The 21,000-nt window shown below is 40.2% G+C and overlaps 2 protein-coding genes across 3 annotated transcripts in view; one reads left to right on the forward strand and one right to left on the reverse strand.

The window, feature by feature from the left end:
- The window catches only part of tnksa (tankyrase, TRF1-interacting ankyrin-related ADP-ribose polymerase a), a 109,138-nt gene extending 102,536 nt beyond the window's left edge, over positions 1-6,602 (reverse strand). For both annotated transcript variants that reach the window (XR_005613788.1, XM_039614868.1), the window contains exons 1-3: positions 5,765-6,602; positions 4,057-4,172; positions 1,554-1,662 (exon numbers count right to left, since the gene is read on the reverse strand). Coding sequence is in view for 1 of the 2 variants with exons in the window: in XM_039614868.1 (XP_039470802.1) it covers positions 1,554-1,662; positions 4,057-4,172; positions 5,765-6,275 (736 nt within the window). In the remaining variant the exon portion in view is untranslated. The remainder of the gene's footprint in view (positions 1-1,553; positions 1,663-4,056; positions 4,173-5,764) is intronic.
- Positions 6,603-13,925: 7,323 nt separating this feature from the next.
- On the forward strand, positions 13,926-17,068 carry cldn23.1 (claudin 23.1). Its single transcript, XM_031745112.2, has one exon. The coding sequence runs from the start codon at positions 14,019-14,021 to the stop codon at positions 14,847-14,849; it is 831 nt and encodes a 276-aa protein (XP_031600972.1). The 5' UTR covers positions 13,926-14,018; the 3' UTR covers positions 14,850-17,068.
- Positions 17,069-21,000: the final 3,932 nt, after the last annotated feature.

A 21,000-nucleotide genomic window follows, 5' to 3' on the forward strand; every position in this document is an offset into this window, starting at 1 on the left:
TTGTTCTCAGGGATCATCATAGCACCACAAAGCCCATTGCTGCTATGCAGTCTTTCAGGGCTTTGGCATCCTGCAGAAACTATGAAAAAAAGAAAAAAGACTGGCACAACTTTTCCTCCTTGTTGCTCTCAGCACTCCAGGCGAGGTGTCACTGACTGTTCGTGCAGTCATTTGTTCTTAGTCCTCATCCTGAGCAATACCTTTCTACAAACATCATAAAGATTACAGCTCAGATTGTTTTCATGTTTGTGGCCAATCGTGTTTACCTCTGATTTTCCTCGGGGATCAGTAACACAGCTCGTCTATTTTTCTGTGGAATTGAATCTTCATTTGTAAATCCACCCAGAAAGCCTTTTTGGAATCCATCGCTCACCTGTCTCATGGAATGGCTACAATTCAATTTCATCTGAGAAGCGTGTGAGACAAACATTACCCCAGGATACAAGTTGGCTTTTTTTTTTTTTTTGTTTAAGTCTGTCTGCAACACTTGGTTACGTGTAATCTCTACACACAGCTGGTTAAACCACACAAATCTCCTGGTGCAGATATGCTGCGAGAGTATCCATAATAAATGATTACGAGTACCCGTGAGGCTAGGAACCTACAAGTTTCACCATAGTTAAGACTCTGCCTACCCACAACAAAAGGGCAGGGAACTAAAAATCAATGAATCAATAAATAAATGCAATGTTGTTTTCTTCAAAACCATCGTGCAGCCTACTCAGACTCTATTTTTGCTCAGCAAATCGCTGTTATCAGTCAGCCCGGTGAAGACTGTCTTGAAAGGTACTTTCCTTTCTGCTGCTGACAGGAAGACAGCTAGTCGTGATGACAGAGAGGGCCAAACAGAGGTCGTTGTGGACTGAAGGGATCAAACACTTTAGTATCGCTTTGCACCATCTCAACAGGAATGTGAACTCACAAGTAAGACGAAAAAAAAAATCAATGCTCCTTTGTCCCCTATGTGGGGTGGGGTGGGTGGGTGTGGGACTAAGAATAGGCAGTAACACAGTTTACAGATTATTTGCTGCTTTAAGATAACTGGGAAATAAAAGCATAGCAGTGTAGAGCATGGGCTGGGGTCGTTAAAGTTTCTAATAGAATGTCTATATAATGATTATACACAACTCTGTGAGCTGCTGCAAAAACACACCTCTTCAATTCAAACTTTAATTTTTAGAAAAAAAAAATCCCAAAGCATCATCAACAGAGATGAGAAAAAGTGTATTTACATGACTGTAAAAAACAAAAATTGGCTTTTACTGTACCCAAAGGAGCAATGCAGCAAACTAGAGCACTATTACAGCAACCAGTTCGAGCGCTGACTGTTTTCTGTTTCGCTTCTGTTCACACGACCGGTCAATTCAATCTTACTGGGTCAACAGACATAAGAAAAATAGCAATACAGAGACCTTCAAATGCCACTAAACACATCTTTAAGTGTACTGATGGTCGCTGTGTAATGCATACTTTCTGAGTGAGAGTCATTAATGCAAACCCCTTTGTACAGGTCATGGCCTGGCATTTTTGCCATGTGTGTTTTGTGTGCTCACCTATGCAGACGTCTATCTTGCCCTTGATGGCGGCTTCGTGCAGCGGAGTGTAGTTCCAGTTGTCTCGAGCGTTAGAGTCAGCCCCCTGACACAGCAGCAAGGACACCACCTACGATAAAAAGGTTGTGGCATATCGGTGTTCAGATCTTTCTTTTTTTAACTTTATAACATGTAATAATTGCATGTGTAACAAAAAACAGAGCAATAGTTTGAAAATAAAAAGTCAACGTACAAACTGCTTTGCTTTGAAGTTTGAGTTATTTTTTCCTGCAAAACAAATTTAAAAATCCAACAACATACTTTTAAAATTAATGTTGTATTGGTGACAACATCACACAGCCACACCCAATCATACTGGCTGTACGGCGCTTTTGCAGCAACAGCAAAACACGCAAGGTTACAAAAATCGAGGAGCGCACGACTGACCAAAACATCACCAAAGCCAATTGCGACAGTGGACATAATGTGTTGAGAGGTGAGACTGAAAGAGATTGAGAGAATGTGCTCGCACTTTTGCAGTACGAGCATAATGGCCCCAGAACACCAGCAGTGCAAAGCAGGATGCTGAACAATGAAGACAAATAGATGGTCCAAGACTGCAGTTCCTCTAATGGCCTAAAGTAATCTCTCAGATTCTAGTTTTAAATATCCAAATTTTTTAGCAGAAGTAAGCATGTTTGCATGTTGCTAATCTGCAATCTAGCCACTGCTATCATTAGCTCTTTCTCTCTCTTTTTTTAAACAGCCAGAATATTATGTTTCGAAAGATTTCATAAACTAGTAGCTGATGTCACAGAGGCTACATCAATCTTTTTTTTTTTTTCCATTGCTACCTGCTACACTTTAAAAAACACTAAAAGATAGGAATGCCAAGGCCTCCACCTCTGACCACCACTCAATCCAAAGGCAAGCAAAGCAAGAAGGGAGTGGGAGACTGACAGATGGACTCTGAAGTAATTCAGATGCTGTAACGGTCAGCTGTGGTAATGAGAGAGGTGAGTGTGGAAGCGGAACTGTTGATTTACCAGTTAATCCACGTCCTTATCCTCACCTACGGTTACAAGCAGTGGATATGACCGAAAGAATAAGACTGCACATACAAGCCATGGAAATCAGCTTCCCAAGGGTGTCTAAGCTCTCCCTTACAGAAAGTTGCTTAGTAGGAGCTTAGTCATTCTAGAGCTATGACTCTTTCACACTGAAAGGAACCAGTCAAGGTTGTTCAGGCATACTACCTAGGATATTTCCTAGCTGGGGTGTTTTGGCCATGTCCAACTGGGAGGAGACCCCAGGACAGAAGCAGGACACAGTGAAGACACTATTCCCGTCAGGTAACTTGGGAACACCTCAGCGTCCCCTCTGTCCCTTTCCCAGCTGAGAGAGGAAAGTCTGGACTGCCATCACGATCCAGACGCAGATAAAGTGCAGATGGATTGATTAAAAAAAAAAAACAAACAAACAAGGCAGTTGTCCACTTTCAATATTTTAGCTGTGTGTGAGTGATCACTTTCAGTTTCCAAGTATCTGTCATCAAAATGTTAACCGCTGCTGTGATAAATTCACATTACTGCTCCAATTTTCTGTGCTCTCCAACAAAACTCCAAAAGCTCTCTAACATTTGAAACCATGAATGCTGGATTGATCACTGTAGCAAAAAGCCAGGAGGACAAAAAGGATTAGCACATCTGTCAGAGATAATCCAAAACATCTGCATGCTCACTCATGAGCAGAATAAGAATGAGAGTCATTTTCCAGATATGCTCAATGTAATCTGTATCGCTGGAACTTCCATTAGGAGCTCATTTTAACTTCTTCTTTGGTGACATATAAAAAAAACTTTGTGTGACTGGATATAAATCCAGTTAAAGTTGGATTAAAAACTTGAATGAATGTCAGGCATCGCTAGATGGATGAAGAACCAGGTGGATTTCTGGTTGTGGAGAGCATCGAGGGAACCACTGCTGAACCGAGCAGAACTTGACTCTCTGACCGGTCCAGGGTGTACACTGCCGCTTAACCTAAGACAGCTGGGATAGCCTCCAGCGGAAGAAGATAGATGGATGTTCTACTTGTACAATAATTTTTCTATTAAAATACATTTCATAATTTGTTGTACAAAAGAGTGCCTTGGCATCCTATATGATCAATTTCGGTCAGTAAAATCTTAGCATCTTCATCTCTGCCTCAAGAAATGCTTCTGTCTTTCTGTCAGTGCTGCAGTCTACAAACCACACATCATAGCAGGACTCACCACCATCTTGTAAACCTTCCCTTTCACTCTTGCTGCCATCTTTCTGTCACAAATCACCCCTGACACTCATGTTCACCCACTCCACCCTGGCAGTCCTCTCTTCTTCACCTCTCTTGTGAGGTGAAGAAGAGAGTGTGGTGTTTAAAACTCATCTAGGAAGCATCTACTTATGTCTCTACAAGGTAAACCCTCCTGAATGCAAACATGACAGAAGTCTTCTGATGAGTACATTAATATGTTATGAAGCCTCACCTCAGAGTGACCAAATGAGCAGGCGTTGTGCAGCGGGATGAGACCCCCGTCATCTCGCGCATGCACATTAGCACCGGTCTGAAGCAGATGGTCCACCACATCTTTCCGCCCAAAACCTAAAAGAAAGGCAGAAAGGGAGATGAGTGATGAAAATAAAAGCAGAAGACCAACTAAGAAGCCAGAGCACTAAAAACAAGTTACTGCAACAGCCTTGTCTGGCAGGTCTGGACTTAGTTTTACTGTTTAATCACGTCAATTTTTCACATTCAACTACAATCAATAAATCATTTAATTATGTGTTGTTGTTGTTTTTATTTACATGCCAGTTTTGTCGCAAACTCACTTTGTGACTCAAGAGAATCTGTTCATCTCGCTGAGGCTACTGAGGATTAGAAAGGCTTGTGATGTAAAACAGCTGTGCATGTTTTTCTTTTTTGTTTCTGGACTGCTAAAGCATTTTTAGAAAAAGCATTGGCTCTTCCTCCTCAAGCAAAGATGAACAGTCCATTGTGACAGAGGCGTTCATTAAATTAAGCTGAACTAAGGTCAATGTTCTGTCACAGTGATGACCGTTTACCTCCTGCAGACTGATATGTCAATACATATATAAATGATTGTTTCACTTGACATACCTGTATTTTTAATATGCAGATTAATAACAGTGTAATGCTTGTGCCTTTTGAAAAGCTATTTTTTATTTTTTAAGAAGAAGAACATAATAAGCAATTTCCACACACGCACTGCACAAAAGGTAGGTCTGAAGATTCAAACGTCCAATACAGCAGGACAACCACTGGATTATATTACATCTGCTCAACCACTTAAACCTTATATTTTCTGTTTTACTGGAACATGTAAATAATGTACATGCATCTTTCTGACACTTTAGATATAAAATCACTCTACTAAGTTTCCTCAATCACTTGTTTCGGTTTTCCATTTAAATGTCACAGGCACTTTTTAAGCCATCTTGCAAACATTTAACATATTAAAAAATGCAAATTACCATATGCCTCTATCTACAAATGCCACACACACAACGCACCATTACTCAACCACGATGTTATTTAATGCTCTCATTATTTAATTTGTGTCCTCTCTCCACACATTTGGCACAGTGTAATATTTGCCTCTCCTTTGGAAATCAATTATTAATGGCATTTTGGGTGTGACTGAGTGTAGTGTAACAACGCAGTAACACAGGAAGATGTTTCTCTGTTTTCTCTGTAGGAAATTGTTAAAGTGCAAGCAGTCCAAGGCAGCTCTACATTAAGCAAAACGCACTCTGCGTTAAGTTATGGTGTACACGGTTTCATTATACTGGAATGCAATCCAATTTTACAGACTAAACTGATCGTTAATTTAAAGGGACGCAGCAAATTAATGGATCATAAGTGGTTTCATGGTTTAATGAGGCTGAAAAGTGGTTTTGACAAAAAAATTTAAATATTAGATATTTAATTTTAATGTTTCGGACATTAGCTGAGTATTTTGTTTTTTCTTCATAAGTGCATGTCAGATCTTTGCTCCTTAAAAACGTGATGAGTACTCTACTGCTAAAGCATGTGCTTGTTTCTCACAGGCGGATATTAATGTTAGTTTCTTTCTGGTCACTCCCACACCTTAAACGCACCTCACAGCTGGACAGCCTGAAATAAGCCCGATTCATTTAAAAGAAAAAGAAAAAAGTGGTTTCCGTTGTTTTTACCTGCAGCAAAATGCAGGGGTGTCGATTTGCGTCCAGCCATGTCTTTGGCGTTCACATTCACCGCATCCACGAGTTTCTTCACCCTGGAAACATCACCATTTCTGCAGGCTTCAAACAACTCCCTGAAAGCGCCGTTTGCACCGCTGCTGCCCGGGTTCCCGCTGCTCGAATCAGGCGTAGAACTGGGACTGGTCCCGCTACCTTCGGTGGTGCTCGGGGAGCTAGCACTGCTGCTAGTGGTGCTGCTGCTGCTGCTGCTGGTGGTGGTGCTGCTGCTGCTGCTACTGGTAGCGAGGGCCAAAGCAGGGGAGGTGGTGGTGGGAGAGGCCGGTGTTACCTCACCGTCACCCGTGTTCTCCATCGCGGCTCCGTGGGGAAGGGAGCTGACATCATCGGTGGATGCCGGCGGAGAGCCGGGCGGAGTGACAAGGTGAGAGGAGCCGCGGGGCGGGGAGGACAGGAGGGAGTTTGGCTGCTGCTGCTGCTGAGATGAGCGACGAGGTGTCGCCATTTTCACAACACAACAGTCCCCACTAGCAACAAAAACACTGCTGACAACTTCCTGTCAGGAAAGCCAAACTTCCGCTCGGTTTTGCACGGATTTATGGATTTAGGGTCCTATATAAACTTCAAAAATATCTTTTAATTCAAATACAGGAATATCAGCATGTCTTCACTAGTAACATTTCAAATTAAGACACGAGTACACACAAAATCTGAAAATGTGTTTGTTTTTGATGAAGTTGTATTTGTTTTGGGGAGAAAAGTTTTTTTTGTTCAAGTGGGAAAACAAATAAAATTAAAAGATAAAATTGTCACCTCTATTTATTTAGCCTATTTTTTATGGGTGTACATTTTTTCCATGTGTCTTTAAAAAGACACAGAAGATTATTCCTATACACGTTTTTTATAAAATCAATTTTGCCACCATGTCCATTAATATTTCCACTATTCCCATCTGAATATATGAAAATGTTTAATGCCGTTAAAAGACTGCAGAATAAAGTTAAAATTAATATTTATGAGTCTGGGCGTTACTAGTTTTCTTTATTTAAAGTTTAACCCCTAATTTCATTATAATTTGATAAGTAAGAAAGAAATACCTATTCGTGTAGCAAACAAGCATACATGGAAGATGAAGGGGGGGTTAAGGTAAAAGCACAGTTTTTATGATTCTTACAAGTCAATATTTGGTATGACCACCTTTATTCTTCAGCACAGCCTGAACACTTTTAGATAAGATAAGATAAGATAAGATAAGATAAGATAACCTTTATTAGTCCCACATGTGGGAAATTTGTTTTGTCACAGCAGGAAGTGGACAGTGCAAAAGTTATGAAGCAAAAATTACAATAAAATAAAATAAGAATAAATACAGTACACAACTGTACAGAATAGAATAAAATAAAATACTATATACAGTAGAATAAAATAGAATAAAATATACAATAAGATAAAAATAGAATACAAATGCTATATACAACTGAGTAAAAATACAACGATGCCAGGAAGATTATTGCGCTTAGTGTTATTGCACATGTGTGTGTTTGATCAGTTAAAGTCTTTGTTGTGGAGTCTGACAGCAGTGGAGAGGAAAGACCTGCGAAATCTCTCCGTCCCACACCGTGGGTGCCGCAGTCTCCCACTGAAGGAGCTGCTCAGTGCTGTCACAGTTTCATGCATGGGGTGGGAGATGTTGTCCAACAGGGATGACAGCTTAGCCGCCATTCTCCTGTCACTCACCACCTCCACTGGGTCCAGAGGGCATCCTAGAACAGAGCTGGCCCTTCGGATCATCCAAAATCCAGGTAGTGAGGTGATGGTCCACTCCAGAGTTCTCCAGCTTGTCCTTCAGAACCGAGGGAAGAATAGTGTTGAAGGCACTGGAGAAATCAAAGAACATGATTCTCACAGTGCTCCCAGCGGTCTCCAGGTGAGCGAGGGAACGATGTAGGAGGTGAATTACGGCATCATCCGCTCCAATGCCAGGCTGGTAGGCAAACTAAAGTGGGTCCAGTGATGAGCTCACAAGACACGCTTTCTTGATATTTCTTTAAGTAGTCATCAGGAGTAGTTCTCCTGATCTCCTCTGAACATACGGACAACAATTTGATGGTCGGGTAAATTGATTGGACTGAAAATGACTAAAAAAAGCAGACATTCTCCAAAGAAAGACTTTGAAAGACCTTCAGAAAGCCTGGAGAGCTGTTACTCAAGACTTTCTGAAAGGTCTGACTCCTTGCAAGAAAAATATAAAGAAATTAGAGGTGACTCAAGACTTTTGCACGGTGCTGTGTGTTGTGGCTGAGATTGCAGCTCGGGGGCCCCCTAGTGGCCGTGGGGAGCTACGTGCATCTACATAGTCTGCAAATAACAAGACACTGCTCTGTGTGGAGTCTTTTCAGTCCACTGCTTTGAGTCATTGCTATGAGCTTAGAAACGTCAGGCGTTCTGGCTCAACATTGCCACCTGATGGAGACAGTTGGCAATAGTTGGAGATGCTGAAAAGAACGTTTAGCTTCTCATATTGTATTATTTCAAACTGTTGACGAAATTTAAATAAAGATCAAGTCAGCCATCAGTCCACAACAACACTTGTCTCAGTAAAAAACCTCAGCGTGAATCCAAACTACATATTTACATACAGCTGTTGAAGGGTTATCTTACTTTTAACATAATTGAAAGTTAATAGCTATTTTTTCCTATTCTTTACTTTTTTCACTTAATCTGCATGTGCTTGAAGTTTGACAAGCAAAACTACAGTCTCCTCTAACACCATGAAAACTGATTTGAGCTAAGGCCCTTTTTGCTGTAAAGCAATGCTGTGACCAATGACTTGAAAGTGAACCACACATCAAAGGCAATCACTGGGTAAAGAGTTTAAGAACACGTCTCTACATGTTGGACAATTTACTTAAGAATATTCTAGCAGTTTCATTAACTGGCCACTAGAGAGTAGCAGATAGTCACTGAGAAAACTGGAAGCTTTTGCTGTAGTTCTTTATAATCTTGCTCCTAAATTTAGTTCTATATGTAACCTGTTTTCTCACATATTGTCATTTGCCCATAGTTTAGACTTAAGATTGTTTTGTTTTAGTCAAGATTGAGCTCAGGTTTTAAACCCTTTAGAAATACAAAGCATAAAGGTCCCAGTGTTTCTTAATTGAATGGCTATTTGACTAATTTTGACTAATATTTGTCCTTACTGATGTCAAATGAATGAATTTATTCTATTTTCTAACACAGTTCTCTTTTTGATAAGTATTAGTCAAAATACTTAGCTACCTATTTGCGCAAATAAGAAACCCAAACAAAACTATTTCTCTCACAAAAATCTAGTAAATGAAAATGAATTAAATTAATGAAAACACAGATATATTTTCAAAATGTATGCACTTTCTGTATCCGTTTCAAATGTAGGGCATGGTGAACATATAACATTGGTATGTGCAGTATTTCTTCAGTAGGATCAGGAAGTGCAGGTAACGTCTGGCTTTGTGTGAGTTGCTATTTTGTAAGGTCTCTAGAGTTCCTGTCATTCCTTGTTTGCATCAGACTTGTACCTGGTGAACCTTTTCATTTGTTTTCTATTTAATGCGATAAAGGGCTGCTGAAAATTCTTTAGCCAGAAATATCACATTTACCAGAATTAAATGCATGTGTAAATTATTCATTCGCTTACCCTTGCTTATCAACAAATAGCTTTTTGGCATTTGTATTTGTGATGCTAGTCATTAACATAAAATCCACAGTGAAGAAAGGTTAGAAATGTGAGATTACATCGAAATATCAGCATATGTTTGCACACATCACTGTTCCTGAGGGCTCAGAACCTGGAAAATGAAAACTACTGCACATGAACAAACTCTGCATGAGTGACATGTATGTGGCAACCAATACTCGCTGGCATCCAAATCATTTGCTCCAGTTTCATCTTATAAAGATCTTATTGCAATGAACTGTGATGTGTGGTGTGATACAAATGCTGTGAAGTTACGTAGCTTACATAAAACTTTTGGTGGAAGATTGATATTAATATATAAAACTTTGAATGAAGACAGCTAAAGGTTGTTTTTTTCAGATTGTGATTTTTTTTAATGACTTACCTAGAAAGAAAGAAAGAGTTGAAGTAACTACAGAGGGATAAAGTTGATGAGTCATACCATGATGATAAGGGAAAGAGGTGTTGAGCAGAGAGCAGCAGCATGGCTTCATGCCCAAGAAAGAGCACAATTGTGATTTTTGCTGTGAGAGTGTTGAAGGAGAAGTTCAGAGAAGGTCAAGGAGTTGCACCGTGCCTTTGTGGATCTAGAGAAAGCATATGATAGCGTGCCAGGAGAGGAACTGCGGTACTGCATGAGGAAGTCAGGCATGACAGACAAGTATGTCAGCATGGTGCAGGACATGTATGAAGACAGGGGGACAGAGATGCAGTAGGAGTGATGGGTTCACGGTGGGGATGGGATTATATCAGGCATCTGCTCTGCTCCCCCCCCACACACACACTCCCCCCACTCCCCATATCAACCATAACGAACTGAGACAGGACTCACATATTCCCATATCATGCCTGATCCTTCTGACTTCATTGCGGCACAAGTCACTTTAACACCCCACCCACACAATGTACATTCCCAAATTTTGAACTGTAAATTTCCAGATTGTTTTATTCTATTTAACTTAATGTATATAATTCACTCAATTATTGCACATAATGTCCTCTTTGTATATATCTGCTTACTTACTGTATATAATGTTTTTCTCTCTCTATTTTGCACAGTCGAGGAGCGTATCAGGTCACATTTCACTGCGTGTTATACTTGTATAACTATGTACGTGACAAATAAAAGGATCTTGAATCTTGAATCTTGAGTGGTGATGGACAGGTGTACAGACGAGATCAGGCAGGAGTCTCTGTGGACTATGATGTTTGCAGATGAACCTTAGTGAGAATATTGAGGGGATGGAAGAGGTGCAGAGGTGAAGGTATACACTGAAGAGGAGAGGAATGGAAGTGGAAGAAAGGCAGAATGCTTGTAAATAGGATGGAGCTGAGATGCAAAGAACATAGATATTAAAGGTGGAAGAGTTTAAATACCTGAGGTCAGCCATGCAAAGAAACCGACAGTGCACGAGACAGGTGAAGAAGAGGGCGCAGGCATGGTGGAATGGGTGGAGATGAGTGTCAGGGGTGACTTGTAACAGAAGGATAGCAATGTGAGTAAAAGGGAAAAGTGGCTATGATGTATGGGTTGGAGATGGTGGTAGAGATAATAAAAAAAAAAAAGTTACACAGGGAAGAAGGAGCCACTATTTCCTGTTGCCTTATCATCTAGATGCAGATTGTTCCAGAGCATTTTTTTGCCTCGGATACAGCAGAACAACTTATTCCCTAAAATCCTAATTAAAAAAAAAAAAAAATCATGTTAAGATCAAATTACAGGTCACAAAACAAGATTCAGCTAAGATGTGTAAAGATCTGCTTTTAAAAAAAGTCAAAAAACAAAACTCCAGGTACTGATATCTCCAAGTTTGAGAACACGTTATCTTTTAGGGACCCTTTTTAAGCCCTCAGATGCATGTAGTATGACTGTGTTCCCACTGTTACACATAAACACATGGTTTCACGGAAGATCTGCATATTTTTTTTTGCCCTGTTACCCAAAAAGTGTACAAATGATGTGGCAACCGGGACAAACGTGACAAGTGCTGCAGCAGTTATTCATTCTTATAAAGGTTGTACAAAAATCAGGGATTGGTTCACAAAGTCTATCTGGTTTGTTCACATACCTGCCGTACCTGGTTCATTTGTCCTCTATGTGTCAAAGAACACAAAGAATTCTGATAAAAAAAGATACACCTGGCTTCAAGAACACATGACTTTGTATTTTATTGTGTATATTTCAGATATTTAATGGAAAACTAGGCTTACTTTAAAAATGTCTCATTTCTTATTAATTTGGTAAACACTGATATTGTAGGCAGCGGTAGGAAAACACGGCTGCTCTTATCAGTGCACTGAAATAAAATAAAATAGTTAAATGTTGAGCATCTTTCAAAGATGTAGTGCTTCCTTTGGTGACTCGAGCAATGGCAGTTAATCACAAAATTTGACACGCTGGGTACTAGGAACTCATATGAAATGGGGTCAGCCTAAACAATGGGTGTAACATCTGCCTCTAATGGGTCGTTGAGTTTCTCAGAAACTGATTCACTTTCCTTAAAGAGATCAGTAAAGCTGCTAGCTTTGTGAGATAGTTACCCTCATCTTAGCTCTTTGACAAGCACCGAGTATCATGAATGATCCCCCCACCTATGGAAAAACCTTATTAGCATTTGTTAATAATCAGGTTTCTTTTGATACCCTGGCAGAATTTCACAGTGAACAAGCACAACCAGAGAGACAGAAGAAGCTAGAAAAAACAGGATATTAAAAAAAATAGAAACAGACACGTGTGGGCAGAATACAGAGAGGCACGGGGGAGAAAAAACAAAGAGAGTGAGGCAGAAAGGTATTCAAGCTGCTCTCAATAGGTTCCTGCAGAACTACATTCTTGCCAATTATGGCTCCCACACATCATGCTGGCATTTTCAAATCAAAGTCATGATGACTCCACGTCTCACATATATATTATTATAAACCTGGCCGGTCAGTTCAGTGTGAATTTTGGAATGAAGTTCTCACAGTAAGATAGTGGCTCAGTCCCCAGCAGTAGCAGCAACAGCATGATTTGTTGACAACAGATCCTGAAAGCTGATCAGTGTGATCTTTTTTGTGCTCTTTAATTTGCTGTATTAATGGTCGACTTGTGTAAAGAAGAGAGAAAGACAAACAGTAATGAGTTTTCCTTTGAATTAATTATTTCAGCCAATGAAATATCAAAAATATATCAAAAGTATGAGGTGTAAAGCTCTCTGTTTAGTTTCAGTTTATGTTAGGGGTGGCAAACATATGGCCTGGGGGCCAGAATTGACCCGCCAATTCAAGCCACTGGACGCCTTTGGGAAATGTGATGAAGCAGACAGAAAACTTCTGAAAATTTTCTTCAGAAATTTTACAGTTTTTCCTCGTGACATTGCCATTCATACTATACCAAAATATGAATATTAATGCATAAACACTGAAATAACTAAAACAATTTGTGATAGTTCACAGTAAAAAACTAAATGAATAAAATTTAAAAATAAGAAAAAAAGTGTTATTATTACCTGACAGTCTGGGCAACAAGATAGCAGAACTTTTTCTGCATTTTCATTTCTTAAAATCTAAGCCCACAGAGAGTCATGCTGACAGATTTTTTCCATTAACTGCAGCAGCATTTCTTTGTCATGCAGAAAAACTGAAACGTACTGTTGAAAATGCACTTCTTTTTGAGCTTGACTTGTTGATGAGTTCTTCTTCCTCCTGGAATCAGCTGCAGAATCAGCTTAAACTTAAGGAATCGGTTTCACTTAATGAAAATTCAAAATTCAGTTAAAGGGATTTTCAGTGGCTTGGATGCAGTTACTTCAGGCTGCAAATGTTTTACCTGAATATCATTACCTTTGATAATTGCCCTAGTAATATATTTATTCTTTATTGATATTGAAGTTTATCAATTTTGGTCGTTTCTGTGTTTTTATTCTTATAGCATGATTTAACTGGTGTATGGAGCTGATGTGTCTTATGTATGCGCTACTGGTGTATGCAACTCTACTGAATACACTGCTCTCTTTCTTAATCAGGACGATTAAGAAAAATCTCAAAACTTTTTTCTGATTTCAATTATTTAATGAAACCGAAGTTCCCTATAATTATAACTTGCATACGTTTCTAAGTCTGGGTAGGTTACAAAGTGGATGCTTTAAATACCTCCTAAAAGCGGAAGACAGTCGCACCAGGCTTCAGACAGCTGCTCTGAAAAGAAAAATCTCTATCTTTCTTATCCTTTATCACTTATCACACTTTGCCACGACAAAAAGCCTCATCGAAACTCCCCCTCCCCTCAGCCAGCGCGCTTCGCTTTTTGCAGTTACATTTGAAGATGTAAGTGCACCCCACCCATTTGCACACAGCGCCACACCTGTCCTATTTGGGGACAGAGGCAGGCAGGTGAGGATGAAGGCCCGCCCACTGCTGAGTTTCAGTCGGACTTGTTTTTTTAGTTGAAGCCGTCAAAGCTGATCGCCTCAGTAGAAATTAGTCACTACAACTGGTTTGGGAGTAAGAAGAGGCACATCATCATTATCAGCAGCAACAACAACAACCGCGATCATGCCGAGGCAGTCAGCGCAGGAGTGGATTCGGCTGTCTATGCGTACTCCGGGCATCCTGATCTTCGGGATGGTCATGGCTCCCTGCGGCTGGGTGTTGGACTTGGTCGCGACCGTGGCCCCAAACTGGAGGACCCTGAGCAATATTAACAATCTTCCCAGCGATCAGTTCATTCAGCAAGGAATCTGGGATATTTGTATTGCATCTACAATAAGCTCCACTTCTCAGTGCGGTCAAACGGACACCCAGTACTTCAGTAACAAGATCATACAGCCTGCACAGGGTTTGATGGTGGCCTCTCTCATCGTGACTCTAGTCGGGTTGGCTGTTGCCATCCCGGGGGTCCGCTGCTGGAAAGACAGGCCTAACTGGGTCGTTGCCGGTCTGGGTGGACTGCTGATCTTTTGCTCAGGCGTCTTGACCATCATACCGATTGCTTGGTACACCCACATCCCCCCAAACATCACAACGCCCGGAACCAATACAGCAGCAATAACCCAGCAAGTCGGCTACTGCATCATCCTGGGCTACATCGGCGGGATATTTGAAGTCTTGGGCGGTTTTGTTATGTTCATCGGGATCTGCCGCTGCTGCGGAGGAAAGAACCGAGGAGAGGTCCGGGTTGAAGAGGTCACGCGTCGCAGAGAACCAAAGACACCCAGGCGGGTTGAAGTGCCGAATCTCAGTCGGGCCAGGACCGCTGCCAGCAACAGTAGCGTCCCGTACTCCAGTTACTCAGGTGATGACGATGTGTCCTTCCCACGGGCCAAGAGCCCCCCTGCCCGCTCAGTGAACACCGTCAACAGCAGACCCTTTGATGCCGACCTGTGAGAAGCTGAGGGTACCTAACACAACTGACCATCAACACAGGAAAAGAAAACTTTAAAAACGGGACTAAGATGAAAAATCTTTTAGCAAATTACTGCAATAACACAAATAAGTCAGAACACACTCCTTCTAGAGATATTTTGGGGCCATAAAGGAATTTTCCAGTGGTAAGAGATCAAATAACCTACTTTAGATTTTACCAGATAATTGTTAAAACTCTCCAGTAAGTGAAACAGGTTCATTTGCAATAAGTGTTGCAGTGTTTCATCATTAATAGTTGAGGGAAATAGAACAGAAAAGTTTTTTTAATGTATGTGTGGCAGGGTCATGGCTGCTTTTTAATGTGACTGTGGATGGACCAGACCCACTGATTGTAGTTAATTAAATTATCATTGTAATAGATTATAGTCAAGTAGTACTGTCCAGTGTATAATGAATAATATGAAAGTGGAAGGAGACCTGCCTGCAATGGAGGACTCTAGAGTATTAAAAAAGTAAATTACATTAAAACTGATTCATGGAGAAAAAATATTATTCTAATTAGCTCAAAGTTAATCTGTGTAAACTCTGATCTTAAAACATGACTCTGAAGCTGTAAATATCCCTCATCCTGAAGGAAGCTTGAACATTTAGCTGTGTGTAGCTGTGTGGCTACATTAAATACCCTCTTTTATGTAAATGCTGTATAGTTATGCACTTTACAGTTCCTTCATCTTGAACCCTGAAATGATTACGTGTACTCACTGATCTGTGATACAAATGCTGTTAATTAAATTTGCTCTGTTTACAAACAACACAAAAACTTAGTCCATTTTTAAAACTTTTCTAATGTAATGTAGCTAAAGTAAAGCAACAACTTTAACAAAGAAAAATCCATAACAGAAAGAATATCGATGGTGGCCTGTGTTGCTGACTGATATAGAAGCACAGAAAAGGTTATTTATAGCAGGACTATAGAAGAGTCATAACTCTATGTTCTCTGATCTACATACATGTTATGTGATCCACTGCTGTGCCATGCCTAGTCAAACGCATAGAACGTGAAACATTTTACAGTGATGTATATTTTTCTTTCACCCAGTTTGCTGTCTTAACCTCATAAGTATACAGACAATGCAGTCTGACCGGTCTGAGAGGTTGGTTTCTTTGTTCACCTTGTCCGACTACATTAGCTCTTTTGTATCAGCTGCCCTAGCATTTGAAATGAGGTGAAAATGTCATGAACGTTTGTCCCTCTATAGTCTCCACTAAGTCTTTTGTACATAAATCGGGCTCTACAAAATGACAGTGTGGTTCTCCCTGCAAGACCTGTTGCATGTCACAGCAGTGGAACAGACTTAGATGATGAATAAGAATGTTTTTATTACAGTTCTTTGTGTGCTGACACTGCCCTAAAAAACAGATCAACTCCCAGTGATTAAACCGAAGAATAAAGACTTTGAGGGAAGTACACTGTCCCAAAAAATATTTTAATTTTTAATCTTGAAAGTCCGGGTTCAAATGAATATCTGACTGGGGTCCTATTGTGTGGAGTTCTCCCTGTGCCTGCGTGGGTTTTCTTCAGGTATGCCGGCACATTGACGTCCTCCCACAGTTAAAAGACGCCACCTATTAGGTTAATTAGTGATTCTAAATTGTTTATAGACGTGAATAGTTGGCTGTCTCTCTGTGATGGCTGCCAGCTGGTAGGATGTACATGAACATTTGGGACACAGGTTCCTGCAACTCCAAAATGGATTAGCAGTTAAGAAAAATGGATGGATGCATGGATGAAAATATAGTAATTGTCTAATTTCTTCAGTTCTACTCCAAAAAAAGACAAAAATATAGCAAAGATTTGAGGAGGTGCTGTGTTTCTTCACACTGCTGTGGATTAGAATGCCTTGAACAACTTACTAAACAATATTTGTGTAATTGCTATGATTTCTACATATATCCTTGTATCATTTCCCCCTTTTTAACAAATGCAAAATTATTTTGGGTTAAACATTATGTTCATACTATTTGTATTTAGTCGTGTATGTTTTTATTTTTAAATTTTTTTTATGTTATTCATTCATCTGCACCTATGTGCATGTGTATGTTGCTGTGTGTATTTTTATTTTTATGTGTATATTTAAATATATACTCCCAGTGGATGGTCAAGACAAGCCATGTCACATGATGTGATTATCATATGATACATATAACTATAAAATTATCATATAAGTTATATCATGCGATATAGTCTGGTCAGTCTGAGTCGTTGGTTTCTTTGCGCATATCATCCAACAACATTATCTCTTTAATTTCAACCTTCTTAGTATCTGAAATGAGGTAAAAACAAAAAAAGCTATATTCTTAGGTAATTTTCTAACATGGCTATTGTGACAGTTTAGTGAGTGTTTAGCAAAGGCTGGGTGTGTACCTGCTGGTAAGTTGTTAGAAATTTCTGGGATGAAAACTCCAAGAGTGTGAATGCGAAAAACAGGGAATAACAAGGTTTTCCCTGAAATTATGGGTTGAAGACAGGATCTTGTTGCCTGGTGGTCAGTCTCCCAGCAGCGATCTGGAACGCGACCACTATAGAGACAGGACTGTATCACTGTGCTGACGGAATTATATATTTATACTCTTATGATCTAAAACAATAGAACTGACTGCCTAATATTGTGCAGGTCCCTTTAATGCAGCCAAAACAGCTCTGACCACTTAACAGATGGACTTGACAAGACTTTAGTTCACCAAGGTGTTATGTTCTGTAGAAGAAAGAGAAAGGGTTTAATGTTTTTATCTGGGAAATTGATCAGTTTGTCATGTTCCTTAAACAATTTCAGAACAACTTGTACAAAAAAAATGTCATTGCCATCAAGGAATCTCTTGAAACAGGACATGGCAAAAGGCCTGAGCAGGGTTTTGCTAAAGGGGAGTTTTTCTTTAACGCTATTGCCTAGTGCAGGGGTGGGGAACTCCTGGCCTCAAGGGCCGGTGTCCTGCAGGTTTTTAGATATCACCCTGGGTCAACACACCTGAATCAAATGAGATCATTACCAGGCCTCTGGAGAACTCCAAGGGCGTTTATCAATATGCGTACTTGTGCGTACTTGCGTTCTCGTGTACTCGTGATACGTCATCAGTCGGAGACCAAGTACTGTTCCAATTCGAAGTAGCATCACACCGAGAACGCGAAAAAGTCCCGGATGTGTTCTCGATCCGCCCATTTTATCGAGCATGCATCGGTGTAGACTTGGGACAGCTATATATCCCAGAATGCATTTCGTCCAAAACTCTACAGCGGACTCCCGGCACATCGCCCCCCCCTCGCCCCCACCCCGCTCGCGGACGTCTCACTACTCAGGTTAAAGAAACCCCAGCAGCTGTCTATAGTATTGAGTGTCCACTAGAATAGAAATAAAAGCGTTCTGACATCTCACCTGCTTGTTTTTATTAAGGTATGTACACGTATGTACATGTACACTATTTTTATTAATAGAGGTTTCACTACTGAGGTTAACAATGATATATAAGTCACTTAGATCACTTCTAAATGTTAATGTTTGGTTTATTTCAGTGTTTTATTTGTTCCTGAGTAAACCGGTTTGGCTGTGATTAAAGTTAAGCTTCATAACATGTTACTCACAGTTAAATTAAGAGGGGACGGCAGTAAAAACTCCGGACCTGTGACATCATCACGCACGCAGGTGTTCCGACTGTAGAAATCACGAGTCCGTGCTCGCATACTTGAGAATTGAGAAACAGCCCACGAGTCCGTGCTCGCGTTCTCGGCGGGTACGTACTCCCGTGAGTTCTCGGCGAGTACGTACTCACCGAGCACGCCAGTACGTACTCGCGTACTTGGGCATTGATAAACGGCCCAAGACATGTTGAGGAGGTAATTTAGCCATTTAAATCAGCTGTGTTGGATCAAGGACATATCTAAAACCTGTAGGACACCGGCCCTTGAGGCCTGGAGTTCCCCCATCCCTGGCTTATTGCATGATCATAGGAGATCATGTGATTAATGAGTTTTTCCTCTAGTACTGTACAGTTTTTACCTTAGAGTATAAAGAGACTTGAGACAACTGTGGTTGTGATTTGGAGCATTATAAATAAACTCAAATTTAAATGAAATAAACGTTCCAAGGGCTAGTACAAAACTCAGTGGTGGACAATATATTTAGCTTTTAACCAGTCATATATGAATGAACCTTCACCTTCAGGGAAAGCCTTTCACTTCATGTGAAAGTAGTTTTGTGTTATACTACCTGGACAGCAGTAATTGTCGATGAAGTGTCCTACCTCTTATCTTGATCCATTCATCCTCGTCCCCTGCACTTTTGCTATTTATGTCACATGGAGCTGTTGTGAATTTATGGACATGATAACTGAGGCTTTTATTGTGGAAACCCCTCTCTTTCTAAGGTAACAGCATCTAACTGACTTGTCAAATCAGTGTGTTGTAGTAAAAGATCCAACATTTCCTCTTACATGCAGCTGGCCCAAAGGTTTGAGTTCAAAAGTGAAAATGTTTGATCTGAAATGTTAATATCGGCCTACACCCCTGTCTCCTACACCTTGTGGGGATATCCACCCGTACTTCGGAGGGTCAGCAAACCACAGGCCCGTGGCTCTTCAGGATGGTTCTCAGACACCTGGAGCCTTGCTCTCAGCTTGTGTTGGCATGGCTCTGGTAGGGTAGGCACCTCGTTACCTCTGGTTCTCTGCGGCTCTTGCTGATGGCCGTGAGGGCTCGATTTGGGACCTACCAACATCACCTTCTTTGGCTTGGGTGGGCACGCAGTTGCGATCAAGAAGTGCGGCCCTGGATGTTCAGTACTCTTGGGGTCTGCAGATGGCCCGGATCTCCTATGGTCTTTCTCTGGCTCCCTCTGGCTCCGGGGGGGGGGGGGAGCTATTGCAGCTTCTCGTTCTCATCAAGTATGTTTTGTGACAAAGACGCACACACCCTCATGAAGAGATTTAAAGATGCTGCTCAACCTCCAAGATCATTACAGAATGTGTTCATTTCTGAAACAGAGAGTAGAGGTTTGAGGCTTCACCTATACTTCCAAGGTGAACGGAGAAGAGAATAAAATCTGAAGAAATTAAAGCTCCAGCAACACACAGTATAAAAAAACAAATCTGAGGAAGGCCACAAGCCAAAGTATAGTGGGCAAGCACTTTTTTTCTTTTTTTAAAAGTCATTTTTAGTATTAAGTGTTGCTGGAGCTTAACGTCTCCAGACAGTGTGTATTTGACATGACATTTGAAGCTTTGCTAGTTAAGCACTTTTCTTAGATGAGTTATTATGTATTTCTCCATTTAACCACATCCTCTGACACTGTGGTAACTCAGATCTTCTTTATCCCCTTTTGAATACTGCTGAGAGAAATCTGACCCATTGTATGTAACTGTTAACTTGTTCAGTCCCCTTAAACTTTCTTAAATCCCAGTTTAAGAAGTGGGATTAACTTTTGGATTCCACTATATGCAGAGTACAATGTTTCACAAGAATGCTTTAAAGATTCACAGAAGACAAAAATCCAGTTTTGCTTATATTCTGACACCAGGCTCATTTTTAATGTTAAAATAAGAATATGTATATTTTTAAGAGCGTCAGAGTATTAGTCTTCTTTTTTTTGAGTAAAAAGTGTCCTGAGACGTGTGTCAGAGTAGACAGTAAGGACTGGCAGATGCTTTTGGAAGATGGGAGTGACAGTCAAACAAACATAAGCCTAGGTCTAACTTCCTAAACTGTGTTCCCCTCCATCTTTTATTTATTCATTTATTTGAATTAAATTCAGGAACTTTCCCTATAAAAAGACAAAATTTCAAAGTACAGCAGAGGTGTCAAAAGTACATGCTTACATTACTTAAGTTGAAATACTTGTGTTCAAAAGTATTCTGGTAAAAGTATTCCTTGCTTAAATAAAACTTTAAGAAGTACATATTCTGAAATGTACTCAAAGTATATAAGTAAAAACGAGCTCTTTGGTGGACATTTCTAACAGCTTTTTTTCCAAGTTAACTCAACCTCACATCAAATTAATATAATGATAAAATAATGTTAATAGAAGGGAATTAACTTTATTTCAACAGAAATGCTACTTCTAAATAACTAAATGTTATACTAAGTGTTAAAAGCAAGCTTTAAATTTCCAGTTTATTGAATGTC

The sequence above is a fragment of the Oreochromis aureus genome, linkage group 7 (genome assembly GCF_013358895.1).
Source record: "Oreochromis aureus strain Israel breed Guangdong linkage group 7, ZZ_aureus, whole genome shotgun sequence".
Classification (NCBI taxonomy): Eukaryota; Metazoa; Chordata; class Actinopteri; order Cichliformes; family Cichlidae; genus Oreochromis; species Oreochromis aureus.